This window comes from Diorhabda carinulata, chromosome 3 (genome assembly GCF_026250575.1).
Source record: "Diorhabda carinulata isolate Delta chromosome 3, icDioCari1.1, whole genome shotgun sequence".
NCBI classification, from domain to species: domain Eukaryota; kingdom Metazoa; phylum Arthropoda; class Insecta; order Coleoptera; family Chrysomelidae; genus Diorhabda; species Diorhabda carinulata.
Window position 1 is genome coordinate 21,801,521 of NC_079462.1, and position 19,964 is coordinate 21,821,484.

Genomic DNA, 19,964 nt, shown 5'->3' on the forward strand with positions numbered 1-19,964 from the left:
ATAACGGCATATTTTTTTGGTCAATAAATTATCATTACTTTCAATCGATGATGTTTTTCCATTAAATTTGATCACAATAATGATTGTGCCTAATCAGTCATTCATATTAAGTTTCCAGTATTTCATTTTCTCTTGAAAGCATGCGGTAACAGAATTATTGAGGCGGTAGATTTGATAATAAGGCTTAAAGATCCAAAAGAAATTATGAGGACAACAGAACTATCCAGCTCACAGCAGCTCAAACTGCTACGTCAAGCATGGAACAGAAAAATGGGTATAAAGACATCCCACTCAAAATAAAGAGACTTTATTTTTATTGTAGCAGAAACGATTCAGGCTCGAGAAGATAGTAAAGGGAGACACATTCTTACAGACAAAACAAATTATAAGTACTTGGTAACAAATTGTAGAAAAAACTCAAATAAATACGAGATGCACTATTTGAGAAATACGTATCTATACAAGATCATCATTTGGAAGCCGATAAAGAATTTAGAAATGCTCCTCCTGTATGAAAAAACGAACATGGTCTAGAAGCAATAAAGAAAAAGCTGATTTACTATTATTCTACACTACCATCTACTGCTGAAATCTTACTTAACCAAAACAATCTTCAAATCGGAACTTAACAAAGAAAAGTACGAACTTTCAATTATTACAATAGGGGTGCACTCGGGTAGCGTACTTGGCCCTCTCCTTTACATACTGAGCAAATCAGATATACAACAACAAAAACTTTTACCACAAACATCAACAAAAAATGCTGATACCCATGTAAACGAATTACAAGAGTGGTTATGAAAAAGGAGGATAAAAGTAAATAAGAGCAATTCAACACATGTTATAGTTATGTTACGTAAAGTTACATGTCCTTTAGTAAAACTGAATAATGCAAAAATACCATAAGCAGATAGTGTCAAATACTTATGAATCCATCAAGACAAAAACTTGAATAAAAATATCACAAAAAAAGATAACAACATGACATATAAATGAGAAAACTACAGGAAAGGAAAAATCTAAAGTCTCACTAGAATACGAAGCCTTTATCTGTAATTAAGCATAGATTTGGACTGTGTCTATTCCAGGCTATGAATTCGAACTCTATTTTTTCCGCATTCAAAGTACAAAGACTGATTCCAAGCAGATTTGAAGTAGAAATCAAAATTAATGTAAGGATTGAATACATTGACGAATAACCAAAAAAATTGGAAACGCAACATTCAGTAGGGATAACCTCAATTTAAAATGCGCAATACTTCATTTTGGTGGATTGCCTGCAAAAAGGAGCCACAACGCACATTGCTTATTATGTCCGCCAAAATCCAAATTACGTGAGGTGATAAAAGCAAAGTTGCTGCTTTGGAACACCAAAACGTACTTGCAATAACCGCAATGGTTCAGGCAGGTTTGAAATGGGTTGAGAATCTATCGTATTCTTCAGGTTTCGGTCCTAATGAGTACTGGCGGTTTCAGTGGCTTGCAGAGGATCAATAATCTTCATATCAACACGCTTTTGAAAGGTAAGAACATTCATGGGAAAAATGGAGACTATATTGAACAATATTTTTGGGAAGCTTTTATTTTGAGTGAGTCAGGGCCGTACCAAAGGGATCAAAAATATTGGTACAATTGCGCAAGATATGCACGTATCTTTCATATTCACATTCACGTAAGATATAATTATATCTGATGTATTCAAAAAATGATTTGTGAAAGGAAATTGGAAATGGAAGAAAGAAATTTTTTTAATAACAAATTATTTCCAAATAAATAGTCCAAGAAACTTAGATAGCAGCTTAAGATTTAGTGCCTTGGGTGTCGTAAAATGCCCAGAAAGTGTGAAGAGCTATATGAATCTTAAGAGATTAATATCCATTCACAAAAAGTAGAAAATTGTGAATTGAAGTTTTTCATGATAAGAATTGAATTTTTTACTTATGTTTTCAATTTGATTCTTTGGTACAGCAGTAATGCAATCATCTACATATCAGAAGAAGAATGGAATATTTATATCAAGTTTGCTTAGGACAGTCCTCAAGATCTTCCATTACCAATTATGCTATAACACTTGAAATGGAAGCTCCCATAGCACAACTATCAATTTGTTTGTATATTTCATTTTCATATTTGAAATATGTAGTGTGTAAGTGTGAGTTCTATAACTTTTATAAATTCATTTTGAGGTATTTCTGTATATTCTTTAATTTTATCCCATTTTTTCATTAATATATTTTTCACAATGGTAATAGAAATATTTGTATAAAAAGAAACCACATCTAACGAAATAAATACATATTCATTAGGAATTTTGACACTTTTAATTTGTTCTTTGAAATTCCATGTGTTTTTGATATAAATTTTTTTTTTCAAAATATTTTTTAAATAATTAGATAATGGGGTGAGAGGAGTTTGAATACTTGAAACAATCGGTGGAAGGAGAATGTCAGGTTTGTGGAGTTTTGGTAAACCATATATTTTAGGGGGTAAGGCATTGTGAATTTTCAATTTTTTTGCGCCTGATGGCGAAATAAAAAGTTGTTCTTCCCAAGATTGGATTAGATCATTATTTTGTTTTTGATAAGAATTCGTAGGGTCTTGTTTATTTTTTTTGTTGTCTTTCTGATTTCATGATAACAGTTTTATTAGATTTATCTACTTTCAAAATTTTGAGATTTCTATTTTTATTTATGAATTCTTTGGTTTTAGTTATATTTTGAGACTTGATATTGTTTTGTTGTCTTTTGTTTTTCAATTTATTTTTGAAATTAGAGATAATATTACAAGTATCAGATCTTATTTTATTTTGAATTTCGTTATTTAGATGATTGGTGTTGCATTCAATATTACATAAGATATTTGTCACAGGAAGAAATAGAAATATTTTGTGCAAAATTGGGATCTAAAGTAATCTTTTACTTTAGGTCCCAATTTTAGATATTAGTATAAGTCATAGAGGACATAATACATAAATAATAATTCAATTATAAAGATTCAAAAATTCTGGAAACGGAATCTAATACACGAAAAAGAGAATTTTTAGAAATGGTGCACATTCATAAGAACGAAAAAGCTATAAATGATAAAAAAGATCTAAATAATTTAAGTGGAATTTATAGCTCTATTTTGTAAATTCTATTAGATTTAATATATTTGAGATGTGGAAACCAAGGAAAAATTAAATTTTCTTATTGGAACAAAGTTGATTTTATCCTTATTTTGATATTCATGATGAAGGTGATCTATAGATCAATATAATTTTGATAAAGATCTGAAGAAAAGTCGAAACGACAAAATTTATCTTTCTTTTAAAAACTATCAAATAAAACTAATTTTGAAACAGAAGAGATCTAAAATCAAGAACATTTAGATGCATTAATATATCAAAAGGTCTAGGAAATAAGAAATTCAAGAAATTCTTGAGTTAATTATATAAACGTCTCTGATTTGTCCAAGTTACATCAAGATGTTCATCGACCTCGTCAAATTGTTGTACAGTAATGTCTTCGAGTATGTACTTTTTCTTGAATTGTTTGTACATAAACCTGAATGCTGTTTTGGTAATTTCTCTTATATGTGTAAATATACAATCAAAAGGAGACACCAGTATTGAATATTCGAAAATATCAATAAATTGAGGCACTAAATAACGACAATTGTTCGCTCTCGCCACATTTTTGTAAATATTGAATGAAGGTGGAAAAATTAAATTCCAATAGACTTTCATCGATAGCTTTGATTATTTTGATAAACTATGAAACATAATGATTGAATGATTTATCAAGCAATATATAAATACTTTTACAATTTCAAGGTTAGGATAAGAAAGTACTTGCGATTTTATTATGCACCAATCGAAAGTATTAGAAGTAATGACTGATTTAGCAGTGGTTAAGAACACTTAATGATATTCTAAAGAATTGCTTATACTGAACTCTTCTGGTTTTATTTCCAATTCTTCAACGATTAGTGAATATGATTGTTTCCTTAGAATGTTGCCTTTCGAAAACTGTGTCAATAAATTAACAATACAATAAAATGTGCCACCTTGGAGATTTTAACTTTTAGTAATGTGCCAAGTCGCATCAAAATTTCCAGAAATATATATTAAATACTTGATCCTCTATTATAATAGTACACTATTATCAATAATTTCTTCTCTGACAGCAATATTATCATAATTCATTGTTTTTTTTATTATATTCTTTCATAATAGTACATTAAATAATTAGGTGCCATTAGTTTTATTTTGTCTTCAAATATCTGAAAAAAGCTAAAAAAAAGATAACTAACAACTAAAACTAGTAAAAAGGTTACTAAAAAATAAAAAACATAAATAAATAAAACAACATATTTATTACAAAATACAAACTGTACGAATTTAGAAAATTTAGGAGTCAGGTATAGCATCCTATGCCCATATATTTGAACAATCGATATCATAGAATGATAGAAACACAATATATGAAGATAAGAACCAATTATCAACGGTTATAATTCTATTGGATTGGACCATATAGAGGTTTTGATAGACGCACCACAGCTTTAGTTGGTTTCTTCAATCTCCTTTCTGCAGATCTCAATCCACGGACATCACTATCTTTTCCTAAGTAGATATACGCGTTCAAAAGAAAAATTTCTAGCATCATCCAACCACACTATTTTGATATCATACTCGGCCGGTTTCTTTGGCATGTACATTCTCAATTTGCAATGTCCTCTAAATTTGACAAGTGTCTGATTGACACAAGCGTACATTCCTATTTCATAGTTTTTACTGCTATTTTCAACAAATTTATCGAATATTTCAGAAATGGCTGCAGCAGGGTCTTCCAAAATTCTTGTAGGGCGGGTTGAGAGTCATCAAAATACAACGCCCGTGTCAAAATGTTGCATCTCTTTTCCCACATAACTGCCTTGTATATAGATCTGCTATTGGGATGAGTTGAAAACAGGGATTCTAGAGATTCTCTGGACGACTTGTAAAAGCATGACTTATATTGGTCAACTTTTGTCTAGTCAGAGAGACCGGCATAATCACTTACCTTAACCAGAATACAGGTTTGTGAGACTTTGTGTATCTTTAATTATCGTGCACTATGATCGCGGAGGTTGGTGAATTCGAGAACTTACACACTTTCTACTACTTCGACTGGAAATACACTGAGACTCTTCTAGAACCTCAAGCCCAAAAGTGAAACAGTGCGAGCTCTACTGGAGTGCAAAGAAATCAATCGTGCCTAATAGTCCTGAGTTCCTGTTTAAGGGTTAATACCTATCCAAGTTTGTACTTACCAGATTTTGGGACTCGCAACTAAACTGAAACGAATCACTATTCTATTATTGTTTTATTATTGTTATATTGAACTTTTGTTGATTTATAATTAATATTTTCACTTTTTAACCAAAATAAACTCGCTATTAAACTAAGATGTCAATGAAATATTCAACGTTATGAAACAGTAGTTCCCATTTAAATTAGAATTGATCTCACGTTTAATTTGTGGAAACCTCGAAGACATATAGCCACATTTAGCATACTAAATATGAACAAACAATAAAATATGTGTATAACATGATAATATTGTTTATAAAAACAAATAAATACTATGATACTACTTATATTTATACTATCTCCATCAATATAGTTGAATTTTTTGAATGTCGTTTGTATTTTGTCCAATCGCAACTAATCCTGCATAGCAGTCGTCAATTTGTAATTGATCAGTTTTTTAATTTTAATTGTTATATGAGAAATACACCAGACTAGTTTTCAATCTAGGATAGCACGCTACAGATTGTAGCGTACTAGAAGAGAAACATCCTAGAGACAATTACTTTTACGCTAGGTTTTTGCTTAATTTCAGCCGTTGTAGCATTATAGGATTTAGGTGACAGCAGATCCATTGCGCAAATGATAATATGTCCCCTACATCAGGCATAGTATACTAGATACTTTGTACTGCTTATAAATAAATTATTGCAATCCACTCACGTTGTTTTCCTTTTCACAAAACTATTTTCTGGAACTAATCGAAGATGCGCTTCTATTTCTTTAGAGAACCTGCTTTAGACTTGATTTATCAATTTTTGCCTACTCTTGACAATGAGTACAGTATAATCTGACTAATCCGGCAGTATTAGAAACCGGAGGGTAACGGATTATTGGAATGTTCGGATTACTGGATTATAGTGAAAAAGTCGTAGAATAAAGCATTTCGTAAAGGGAATAAATGTATGTATTGTATTAAATTAACATGTATATATGTATGTAATTACATAGTTTTAAAATAATCCTTGATTGAGGTATGCTTTTTTGCAACTTGTAGTCCATCTTAAAAACATTTTCTCACATGTTGCGCGCAATTATAATATCTTTGGCAGATATACCTATGTTATGCAGGTGTTGAAACAAATCAAAGCATTATCTGGTTTAACTCTTACTGGTGTAGTAGTTGGTAGTTCCAATATTTCTACGAAGCTTTCTTCTTCTTGTACTGCTTCAGATACAATTTCTTCATCTATCATCATTTGCTCTGCTTCTTCGATTCCTTCAAACTAAGAATTTAAATTTTCTTTACTTGTTTCTAATCCTTTTTCTGATAGATTTTATAACCAATCGGCAATGGGCAGATTATCTTCAGCATCCCATTCATCTATTACTTCTGTTTCTGATACATCATTAATTGTAGACCATAACTATTTCCATGAAGATTGGTATGAGTTAGATAAGACAGACTTCCAAGCATCAGCGAGAGAGAATACAACATCTTTCAAATTCAATCCTTCACGGCTTTGCGTTATATCACCATCCTGAGATTATAATAAGGATCAACAATTTATTTTTATACAAAGACTCTACTTTTTGAATTTTGATCCATCGGCTGAAGTAAAGGCAGTTTGGTGGTAGGAAGATGGTTTGGATACTCCCATCACTTGATTTAAGTTCATTTGGGTGGCCTGGAGCATTGTCAAGTACGAGTAAAGCTTTTATGGACAAGTTGGATCTTTTCATAAACTTTTTGACTTCTGGGACAGTCTTTACGAAACCATTCGCTGAATATTTCTCTCGTGGCCCAACTTCTAATTTGATTCTTGTAGCAGACTGGCAGACAAATATTCTTGAAAGCTCTGGGATTTTTTGCTTTACCAATCATCAACAATTTGTGCGTTCCAGTAGCATTTGAACATGGCATGAATGTGATTCTATCTTTACTCACTTTACGACCTGGTACTGCGTACAAGTTTTCAAATTAGATCGAGAAAAACTACAGACATTATGTTTATAGGAATATCCGTCATATCCTCTTCCATTAGATCTCTTATGAGATATAATAGATAACAGTTTTCATTGCTTTCCAACCCAAATGAAGTTGTAGAATGTAAAGTACCTTTTCTATTGAATTTATTTGCATGGCAATGATTGCTTTTCATTACCATCGTAAAATGACTCAACAATTAATTAAAGACGGATACGTAACAACTATTGTATTATTTTTTGTTGAGAAAACTAATACTATAAAAACACAACAGGAATTTATCGGATGATTTGAAGCGACCGTAGTCTAAAAACGTTACCAGCAAATGTTTATTCCGAATTATTTCGTTGAAATTTAATTGTGGTTTTAGTAACAATTTTAGAGGTTGATATAAGTTGTTTAGATACATTAGATTGATGCTGCGATTCTTTCCAAGAAGTATTCTATTTAACAGTAATACTAGTTCAGATAGTCATGCTTCTCTGTACTTTACAGTTTACGCCAATCTTGTGTCAAATTTACTCTTTATTATTGTAATTTATGTAAACATACGTCCCATCACAAAACGATAGGACGAACTTACACACACGGTGTATTTATTAATATACTAACTATTACTAATATTTAACTTAACATCCACTTATCAGCTATCCCAATGTAATCACTATGACATCAAATTGTTGACTGACTCCCGGCTGTTAAACTGTCCGATTTATATATTAAAATCACTTTCTAGATACTTGGGATTCTTGAAATCTCTAGAAAGCCGTAAACGAACATAAAGATCTTCTTAGAAATTGTTTCTATGAAAAAGATAAACGGATGTTACAAAAATAAAAAGGATCCGGTGCATACCACAAATTTTAGGTTCCATAACTTAAAAGGCCAGGACCGAATTCATTAAAAAGAAGCAAGATTTAATCATATTTATAAATTCTGGATTGTGTTTTTGATCTCATTCTTTTATTTAATAGCTTAAAATTATAACCAATGTAAAAATAAATTCCATCTATAAGTGATTTTGTGATTCTTCATACTTTTTTGTCGTTATTTCAGTATTAGATGTATGTTTACTTACGCTTTAATAGTTTATTAACAGAGTTTTATTTTTTATGGTATCAATGAATTCTCAATTTGTGTTCTAAAAATTAAAATGTCTGTCCTATGTAAATAGCGATTACATATATCATATATCATATATAACTTATTTTATCTTTTGATGTAAAATATAAACTACAGTTTATATTCTTCTGTTATTGTTCCAGATTTATTATAATTAATCATCCTAGTGGTTGTACTCCATCTTAAATCAGATCAAAGACCGAAGAATTGGAACTATTGCTTTCTAAATTAAAGGTATTATATTAAAAAGATTGTAAATAAAAAATTGTTACACAAGAAAAATAGATTGAAGACGTCAAAAAATGTATTGCCAGTCATCTTATAAGACCTAACCAATATGAAGGCTTCAAATTTATTCTTTATAAATATTCAATGAGGGTATAGGTATTTAACATTTTAAAAAATAATATTCCAATTATTTTAATGTGTGTAATGTGAGAAGGATACAGTTGAATTGTGGGAGTGACAAAATGAAATTGTTACTAGAGTAATAATCGATATTATTAGTTCAGAAATATCTTGTGTAATTGCAGGTTATCACATATTGCTGGTAAGTAATTCCGCATTAATATAAGAGAAAAACTAGATATAAAACAAGTCAGAATTATTAATACCGATAATCCAAATAGTGATAAATAACAACAAAAAAGCGATAAACAAATATTCTAAAAACAATCAAAAATATAAATCCAAATTGATAAAAATACAGACCCGGACTGAATCCAAATCGAATAACCAAATTTAAACCACAATAACATAGCTAGACGAGTTTTGCCAGCCCGGGTATGTATTGGGGGCTGAATTGAGTAGATGCCTAACGAAACTGAAAAGGACGCAAAACTCGCAAAATAAAAGAAAATGAATGATAAAAATGAAAAGTACGATATGGAAACAATAAAAGGAATGTTCTTATAGTTACAAGATAGTCTAAAAAGTAAGGAAGAAAAAATAGACAGACATGCATATATTATAGATGAATTAAAACAAGAAAATCAAAGGCTTGATCAAATAATAGCCGAACAAGAAGAAAGACTGGAAAATAATATATATAAAAATAATATCGATGGAAGTATCATTAATAAATCAATACAAATTATAGTATATGCTGATGATTTAAGTCTATTAGCAAGGGATCGAAAGAGTCTATAGAACACATTAGAGAAAATTGTAAGAGAGGCAGGAAAAAGAAGATTGAAAATAAATTAGAAAAAGACAAAATATATATGGAAATTGAAAGAAAGAAGGAATTTCACAAACAAGAAACAGTGAATATAAATGACCTCATCTTCGAAGTAGTCGATACCTTAAGTACTTAGGAAGAATGATAAGCAACAAAAACACGAGAAAACGAGACAAAACACAGAATAAGGCTTGTAATAAGTACAAAACTATAATGTAGAGCAAAATAATTAGCAGAGAAACCAAATATAGATTCTACAAGACTGCGATAAAACATACGAAGCTGAATTTGTTTTTTCAAAATCTAAGAGATACACATAAATCACACTAATAAATTGTCTGACAAAGTATATGAAATACCTTATTTAAATTGTGACAAAAAGTACGTTGTTCAGTCGAAAAGGTCACTAATAAGTCGGATAACTTCCCACAAGAGTGATAGCAGTTCATTAGCGACTCATGTTTAACATGAAAGACACATGAAAGACACAATCTGCTAAAGTTTTGACTACAGAAAAAAACTACAAGAAACCTTTATTTTTAAAAACAACACATGAAAGACACAATCTGCTAAAGTTTTGACTACAGAAAAAAACTACAAGAAACCTTTATTTTTAAAAACAACATATATTGCCCAAAATGATCAATGCATTAATAAGAAAACTGATTTAAATAACCTTAGTGTAATTGATACATATCTTTTAGATTTTGAAAACACAAATTCTATAAAAATTTAACGCCATTAACAACCAACTAACCTCACCTAACCTATAAATTTCACTTATAACGACCTAACCTATAAAATTTATTGTCATTTATATTTTAGCCAACGTATTCAACTACATTCACAACCTATTGATATTAAAGGCTATTCATAAATTTACTAATCAATATTGAACATCATTCACTAAAACTTATCCGTATCTAACCTATAAAAATTTAACGTCATTCATAATCTAACCAATTAAAAATTAATGAAAATTCCTATAGTAACCAGAATCAATATTTCAAATAATCAATATTTCTATCAACGTCAATTTGAATATTGAGTTTGAAAATTTATACAGGCATTAATAGCATAAAAACTCATCGGAAATCTTACTTAATTATTGTAAGTGAAATTGTGTTACTGTTATACATTTATACATATTTCTTATATTGTATTTGACCATAATTTCAGTTCTAGACGATGAATACATAAGAATTCGAATACTTGGATAATATATTAAAGTTAGTCCACTTTGGTGTTTCGTTCCCACGGCCCAACTGCTCTTACTCGTATAATCGAGTATATATATATATATATATATATATATATATATATATATATATATATATATTTATATATATATACATAATTATTTTAAATTTGAATTATTTTTAATAGAGGAAATTTTTGGTATCCCAAAAAAGTATATATTTTTTTGATAGATAACATAACGAAATCCAATTTGGAAGTACCAAATAAATTCTGTCAAGTGGATTAGTTGTTTGTAGTTTTAATAATTAATATTTTAATAATAATAACTTTTCCAATTCAACAATAATAATAACTCACTTGAAGGAGTGGTCGCTTTCAGTCACTAGTTGCGTGATAGCGATTTCATCAATATTCACTTCATATTTTGATAACTTATTCAACTAGAAATTTGATTAAAAATTGATACATTACAGTTTTATTCTGAATCATATAAATACCTTCTCTTATAAGTTATAATATAATGTATATTGACAGTGAATATATATTATGTTTTCTCAATTTTTCATTTTTTGATTGAGTTTCCAGATAATTACCTCCAAATTAAACTCCACACGCTCATCCGTATTTTGTTTTCCGCGTATATTGGTATATAGATGCTTTGCTGCTTTGAACGCAGGGGAAATTGTGGGTTAAGAACAAAGAGAAATTTTGAAAATTCGTTTTATTGTCTTATACTATTCTACTTTCACTACAATAATTGTTATAAATATATTAAACAGTCTTATCTACAATGAACAATACAAGTCATAATTTTTCAAAAAGGTGAGTTACATTTTTTCCAATTAGTACATTTACTCGTATAATATGTCTTTCTAGCCTCTCTAGCCACCGTTGCAAAAAAAAATTGACAATTACACACATGTTGAATTAAAAATTAGTAAAAAATAAGAAAAACTAATATAGGTTATGGTTAATTTCATATTTGATCGTAACTCTCATTTCTGTTCACCTTTTTTACTATTATTTCACGAGGGCGGTTTGACAAAGATTGGTAACACCATAAATCTTTGTCATTAATTCATACTAGTGTGGGGTTGTAATCAAATACTGGAAGCACTAGCTAATAATAACAAAGTAACTGAACGCATAGCAAAAGAATAGAGCCTTACTGTAGAAACATTCCAGGCCTAAGACAATCCAAAAGATTTATAACCATTTCAGCTAAGAAGTCTGAAGAACTTCTCTTGATGACCATAAACGACATGTGACAGAAAGATTATAGTCCGGGAGCGGTCAATGTTACTTTGTGCAATCATAGGGCCAAGGATAAAACAGTGGTATTTTTATGTATTATGTATTATGAACAAATGGCTTTTACGCTTCTGACAATTTTTTTCTGCAAATATGGCCCATTATAAGAAGATAAGGTCTATCGACCATTTTTACTAACTTCCGATGCTAATAACTTTTGACCAACTGAACATTTTGTAAAATTGAAAAATCTTATTCTACAAATAGGTATACTTCGATATTAGTGCAGGTCCGGCGTTTGGCACTTATCACGATTTACAATTAAGTGCTTTCTCAACGTTGAAGCGACAAGCCTCGATCACCGCGCGTCGAATTCAGATGGCTCTGTTTTGGCGCGCATTTTATGTTGCTAATTTACTATCTGCTGTAAAAAAAAGATCAACAACAGAACTTTCGCATTAACATTAACAATATCATTCCATTATATGAGCTCTCTAATTACACGAACAAATAAATTACAACCTGAATTATTGTAACTGAACGCATTTAAACGAAATGTAATGGTTTTCTACATAAAAAACATGTCATATTCATTTTTTAATAACTTCTAGTTGTTACATTACAATTTGATTTGATACCTTATGTGAAAGTTTTGACCAGCTTCTTTATTGGTGTTATCACGACAAAAAATGTGATGTCACTGGATGACCTCTTACTTCAGCAACTATCAAGTTAGAGCTTTCTACGTAACATATCGATAAATAACAGCATATCAAAGTTGGATCCACTTTTGTACGGATACTAAGTTCAACAGGATTTATTAATTCCAAAGAGAGTACCAAGTTGTCGATGTAAAGCTTCCATTTCCGAAGAATCTTGCTGTTACGTCAAAGCTGGCATTAAATGTTATTCATTATGTTCTTGTTATATAATAAAAATAAAAATAACGTGTAAAGATAAATTAAACAATACTGAAGCATTGGACAACAGTATGTACGTATAATGTACATTAAAAATTTATTCAATAAAATAAATTATTCAAAAACATTTTGAAAAACATATGATTTTCCATGATTTGAGTGCGTTTGGTGCGTGGTGTTTTAATTGTCAATCGTGATAAGTGTGTGATAACTCCGAACCTGCACTAATATCGAAGTATACAAATTTGTAGAGTAAGGTTCAAAGAACAAGTACGATTTTTCAATTTTACAAAATGTTTAGTTGGTCAAAAGTTATTAACATCGAAAGTTAGTAAAAATCATCGATTTTTTGACTTTTGAATTTATAAATTTTTAAATATGCTTTATACGGAGAAATGACAAGTATCTTCTTAAAATTGGCCATATTTGCTCCGAACCGAAAAAACCATTTATTCATAATTTATTTGAGCAGTTGCGATTCAAACAAAACGTACCAGTTTTTTGCAAAAACGCCGGGTATATTTGGATTCGGCGGCTCAAAATACATAAGAATACAACTATGGTGTACGCCCTATAATTGCATACGGCAGCATTGACCGCTCTCGGACTATTACTGCTCCCGAACCTAATTTTCGTCGAAAAATAAAGTGGGTGAGAGAGCTAGTGTAGCTGGTGAATTTTTTCATCGATATATTAAATTAGATTTAACTTGGGGGTAGCATTCCGAGAACAAAACTATAAGTCTAAGAGCGTTTGTAGACGTCCGTTTTTTCACCGGAGAACGAACCGTCAATAAAGGGCTATCTTTTTATACATATATTTTTTTACCAGATAGATGTTACGAATGAAAAAACAAGCCTTTCAACTTTTATAACAGCCATATATAATAAAATAATACAAAACAGACAATACGTCCGGCAGCGTCAACAAACACCGATACACTGGCGTGGATGACCGCATTTTCTTACACTGGAACGGTGTCTGTCGCGTCGAAGGGAAGCGGTGGTGGATCCGGCGTAAATTGTTCGTCGGACCGATGTCCAATGAACGCACACACGTCCATTATAAATTATACACCACCGCGAATCCGGCAAAAAACACGGTCCATTGTCCGGTGAAAAAAACGGACGTCTCCAAGCGCTCTAACAATGGACTTTATCCGAGGAACGTGCTCGTACATCGTACCAATAATAGACCGATTTTGTGTGACAATTTAATAGCCAGCATTTGTTGAAAAAGTAAGTTTTATTCCTTCACAACAATACGCCTGCCGAACAGCGTCAAGATTTGTTGCGTCTTTATTTATTTATTTATTCATCTATTTACACCATCTCACAGCACAAGTGACAAGAGACAGGTGGAAAAAACATATATAAGAGTTGAACATTAAAGTGGAATGATACTTATAAACAATGGTACATTTAGACCGAATGTTAAAAATATAGTATATAGAAAGATTTAGAAAAAGTAAGCAGTTGTATATAATTCCATGATCATTAGAATAATCCGAAAATTATAAAACAGTAACAATTATCTTTTTGTGTTTCGAAAATATCCAAAGTTTTTGCAAATAACAATGATATTAATTAATTCTATACGAGATTGTACGAAAGAAAGAAATTTAGTTTTAGCAACTGGAAAGTAGAATAAAGAGTGGGAGCGAATGGCAAACTTAGAGATATAAATTCTTAGAAGACCTAGCAATCCTCGACAGTCGATTATATTCGTAATGATTTTATGGAGGAATATCAAAGTGAGAGAACATTTGTCTAGTCTCTAGATCGTTTAGTTTAAAGCGTTCTAACAGTGTATTTCTAGGTTTTCTTTATGGTGGGTGAATATTGTCAGATTAGAACCCTATATTCAGGATACTATTAATGAAAATATTTTCTTCCAGTGAAATCCATTGAAACCAATTAATTTGAAGTCATATGATTGAAAAAAACCAATCATTACAACATTATACTGAAAACAGGTCCCATGGGACATATTGTTTTATTTTGATTTTGACGTTACAAATATTTAATTTTCAAAATGTCACGATTTGGTTAAAATACTGGCAATAACATTATTAAAAGTATAGAATCAAACATAAAGTTTATGGTAAGAAATTTGGATGGAAAGCATTTATGGACTTTTGCAATGATAGAAAGTATGGATTAAATGGAAATCGGACCACGGAAAATTGGACTGTGAACATAAGAAGAAAAGATAGAACAGAGTTTAAATAAACTACGATCAAAACCATATGGAACCTAACAAGAGAGCTGTTACAAGGAAAATATTATAAGGAAATGAATTATTGACATTCAAAAACGCGAACCGCTCGCGATTCTGTACGAAGAAAACTGTGAAAAGTTCGAGCATCAAGTTCGACGTAGAAAATAATAAAGTTATGAAATGAACGGCTGCAACGGAAATTCTATCAGATACCCGCTGTAGAATTAGCTTCTGTAACAAATCGAGTTGAATATAATCCTGTGTTCAGCAAGACTTGCCAAGGTGGATCAAGAATGTATACTGAAAGCAAATTTTGAATAGAAAACAACGACAGCAACGTTTCTCCTGTCAGATTATTTGAAAAATTGATGTCAAAAAGGGGCCCAAATATTAAAACAACAGATTATTCATAAGAATAGATCGTCACTGAAAATCCGCCCACGGCGTCTGTCTGTTTCCAAGCAACAAGTAGCTTTCGAAATCTGTTATAAAATTACTACTTAATATTATATATTTTGCTGATATGAATTTGATAAACCTCATTCTAGTTTCAGAAGAACGAATGCATTAAAATGTGAATATACAGTTTTAACTTCTATAAACTGCTTATAGTTTCTCAGTACGAAACCATAGGTTTCTAAATGCACCACCAAAGATAGTATTGATATGAACAACATTTAATTTACTAAGGTAACAACAAGATGTTTGAATGGTGCAGACCTTTCAAGCACAGTATTAGAAATGATATACCACTAACAAATTGTATCTAAATCAGATTGACGTAATTACCAATGTTCCTTATCGAATGATATAGCTTCAGATCATCTGCATAAGGAATAATTTGTAATGTAAACTCAAGACAATTTCATTTGTATATATCAAAAATAATAACGGTCTAATAGCTAAGCCCTGTGACACTTTAGAAGTTACGTTATATTCTATGTAGTTAAAACATTACCTTACTTAAAACCGCTATATTCTCCTAATCTGGCTCTAACCGTTTATTTCATTTTCCGAAATTCTTTGGTGGAAAGCGATTCCATATAAATGTGTAGTGAACATGCCAATTGACCTTGTATTTAAAAATATTCAATACAGGCAGACATTTATCCCAACAAATTCCCTCGATATAACGATAATACACCCTTACATGATTGACAGATACCTGACCCAGGAAATTCCATGTAACCTTATTAATGTCCAAATAGCCTACAATTAAATTATTCCTCCCCAATATACCTAGCTTTGAAAAAAACCAAAAACCTTCTACCTGAATTTTAATCCATACTCACATGAACCCAGACGAGGCGTTTGGAATCGTGGAGAAATTCATTTTGTATCGAGTCTATGTTTTGTGCAAATAGTTTTGTTGATATTTTATAGTAAGTTCAAGTTTAGGTTATTGAACTTTGTTATTGTGTTACCTGTCCACTATCCTCGACATTAAGACTAGCGCCCATTAATGGAGTATTATATCTTAAGAGATAAACGTGTGTTTTGTGGAAAGATGATTTTTATACTGTGTTAAAGAATTGTCTTGTTAATTAAATACTTTTTTACAGTAGAGTAACCTTTTCTTTCAAAGTTCAATCTTTTCTATTCAACAAACCGAATGAATCACGAATGGAAAAATCTCATTGATGTGTAACATTTGGAAGCATGTTGAACTTTTAACCGGTCATGTTTCCAACTGAGGAAAGCAATTTTTTATATACAGGGTTAGTATAAAAGGGCGCAAAAGAATATGAACAAGATTTCAACAGAATTACTTTATGAGCATTTTTCAGAGAAATTCAGGAAATAGGATGGTATTCAGAACGTAGACGCTTTTAAGAACTACTAAAATGCGAAAACTTAGATCTATAGCGGAACACACATTGTTTGGCCACAAGAGAAATGACGAAATAAGGGATATATGTGACATCCAGGATGTAGTGAGATGGACGAGAAATCGGAGAAGGAAATGAAGAGACGATGACAGAATGTCATGATCGGTTGACAAAGATTGCAAAGGAAGAAAAACCGAATAGATCCCAACCACCAGGACGACCACCAACAAGATGGTATGAAAGCTGGTCTTCATCATCCCAGCTACAGCTAAGCAACCATTGATGTAAACACTAAGTCTTAACGTACGATGAAGAAGAAGAAGAAGAAGATTCTCTTAATGTCTAAATTCATTTCACACGTATTACAATGTAGCTACGGATAATGAAATACGCGAAGAGGTAATGAAAAGTTTAGCGATAATAGTTATTTGTATGCCAAGGACTGAAAGTGCTACTTTGTTGGACGAATCTGAAAATTGCAAGACGAGCGATGCGAGGCGAGCAGCAGATGAGTCCAGCAAAGTAGTATTTTAGCCGCGGCGTACACAACATTTTTTAGACGACGCATAAGATCCAAAACTTTTTCATTGATACTGAGGAAAGAAAATAAATAATAAAGAATTATGAACATTTTATTTATTGAACAATATAATGTACTTGATGATATTTGCAATGTCAATATTAATTTATTAATTATTTGCAACAAGAAATGTTGATTGTACCTCCAGGACAATTATTAATATTTATTGGATTGAATGGAATATGTATATCTCTACTAGATATTGATGGAATCTCTGTAGATGTGTTTGGTTTTCGATGGAATTTGTTGATTGATTCATATTTGTGGTGGAAGAAGGTTATGCAAAATCATCGAAGTGAAACTGTCAACATTGAAGTGGCTAGAGTCATATTTAAAGAAGTTAAAGTTGTCTATTCCGGAGCGTCCCGAAAGTGTTTTGCAGTACGGAACTGTCACTTTCACTACATGGAATACTCAAAACGCAACTTTCGGTATGTAAATGAATACTGAACGAACAACTTTCAGATAGCGTCGTCTAAAAAACATTTTTATTTTACTATTATCATTGGAATTCCCAAAACAGTAATAATTATTTCGCAAACATTCTTTTGGATTTTTTATTAATTGATGTTTATTGTTATTAGATACAAGAATTAAAGTTATAACATCGATATGATAAAATGAGGCTTAGTCTTTGCACTTCTTGCTACCATTCCGTGTATTTCACTTTGCAAAGCAAACCCACGTGACTAAAATAATTCTTCATGTTTGCCTTTCATTAGATCTTCGTAACCATTGCTCTGAATTGCCATGGAATTTAGACTATAACAAAATTTATTTAGAGGTGTTATAATATAAAGCGTGTTCCATTTAAGTATCTTTTTATACGAGTACATAAAAATACTCTTAAAACAAACATGATGAGAATATCATGAGTCTTTTTTCATATTTGTGAGATATTAAAATGTATTCACGCATTTCACTAACTCTGTAAATAAAATTACTAGAACCATAAATCGGTATTGAAATAATGAAAAACAGAGGTGTTGAGCTGAACAACAAATAATGAGGCAAAATATTGAGTAGATTGAGAACTATTTATGAGTTTCTATAAATATATAGTTTCGTTAGATCGTTACTTTTCAATGGCGTATCACCTCAGTCAATTTAAAAGATTTTTAACGAGATGATACAACATCTCCACCACTACACAGCATTATCCGTCAACTGTAAGGCCTTTCTGAAACCGTAGTTCATAATCAGTAAGTGATTTCAAAACTTAAGTCGTAATTTCTGTATTGTTATATCAGAGGTCCTATTATAAGATAATGACCTTTAGACTTGTATTATACTCTAAAGAAGAACTACTCTACTCGGAATAGAAAACGATGGAGCTTGTTCTTAGTCACTAAGTCACATAAACCATAAACTAGTATATTTATGAAAACTGCAAGTCATCTAATCACAACTTATTATTCAACTATTTCATACGGCATTTAGCGCTTTCTCGATTCCAGCTTCCATTTTATCTTCAATAATATCAACAAATGGTAGTTCATTCCTCAACATATTTTTAACAAAATTTTCAACACTTTCATTATTAATTTCTATTCCGTATTCCATTACGGCCACCTTTTTTTTGGGTAAATCAATAGCTACTAAAAGAGGAAAAACGTCATCTAAACCTACAATGTCTCTCAAAATATCCGAAGATTCACTATCAACTCCAATTAAAAATTGAACGCAAGGATCTTCTTCAAGACTTAGGAAAAAGTCTTCTTGGACTGAATTGAAGTTGATGTTATTCATTTTGTAGTAGTTCTCAGCTGCTGGAGACAAAACTGATTCGGCGAATTGTACTTCTGTATCTTCGCCATCTGCAAAACGGTAATTTGTAAGTATACAGGATATCCAGAAACTCTCCCGCCACGTGCAAATACTAGGTGACTTAATGTCTATCACCCCTATCCAAATGTTTTTAAAAAGCCGCTATCCACATATTTAGAACTTGGTACATTATATGTGCCTACAATGATTGTTTACTTTAAACTTGAGTTTTCTATTGCTGTGGCAATTGTTCAAGTTGCGAGGCAGTTTTAAAATTTGGTAAAATTGGTAGAACTTTTTTAGTTTCAGTTATTTGAAAAATTTGACAATGAACTTTATAATAAACTGTAAGATAATGAGTTCTTTCGTTTGTAATGTACTGTTTAGAGACAAAATTAGTTTTAACATTTTGTATTTTGGCAATTAATATTGTTATTTAATCATAAAACCAGGTACCTATTAAATTTTGATGTTGTGGCTTCCTCCTTAAACCCTTGTGGTGGTAATAGAAATCGCGAACTTATAGTGAATAATTTATTTATAGATTTTGGATTGTACAGGAGGTAAATTTATATTGCGATCTTTTAGCTTCATTATACCCCTTATTAGAGCTGCTTTTGTTGTAATTAATATATA

The 19,964-nt window shown here is 31.0% G+C and overlaps 1 protein-coding gene across 1 annotated transcript in view; it reads right to left on the reverse strand.

Annotated features, from left to right (window-relative positions):
• Window positions 1–11,467: 11,467 nt before the first annotated feature.
• LOC130891624 (nucleoredoxin-like) overlaps window positions 11,468–19,964 on the reverse strand; it is a 75,140-nt gene continuing 66,643 nt past the window's right edge. Inside the window, exon 9 of the mRNA XM_057796465.1 lies at window positions 11,468–19,378. Within this exon, the coding sequence (XP_057652448.1) occupies window positions 18,987–19,378 (392 nt within the window). The 3' untranslated portion in view covers window positions 11,468–18,986. The remainder of the gene's footprint in view (window positions 19,379–19,964) is intronic.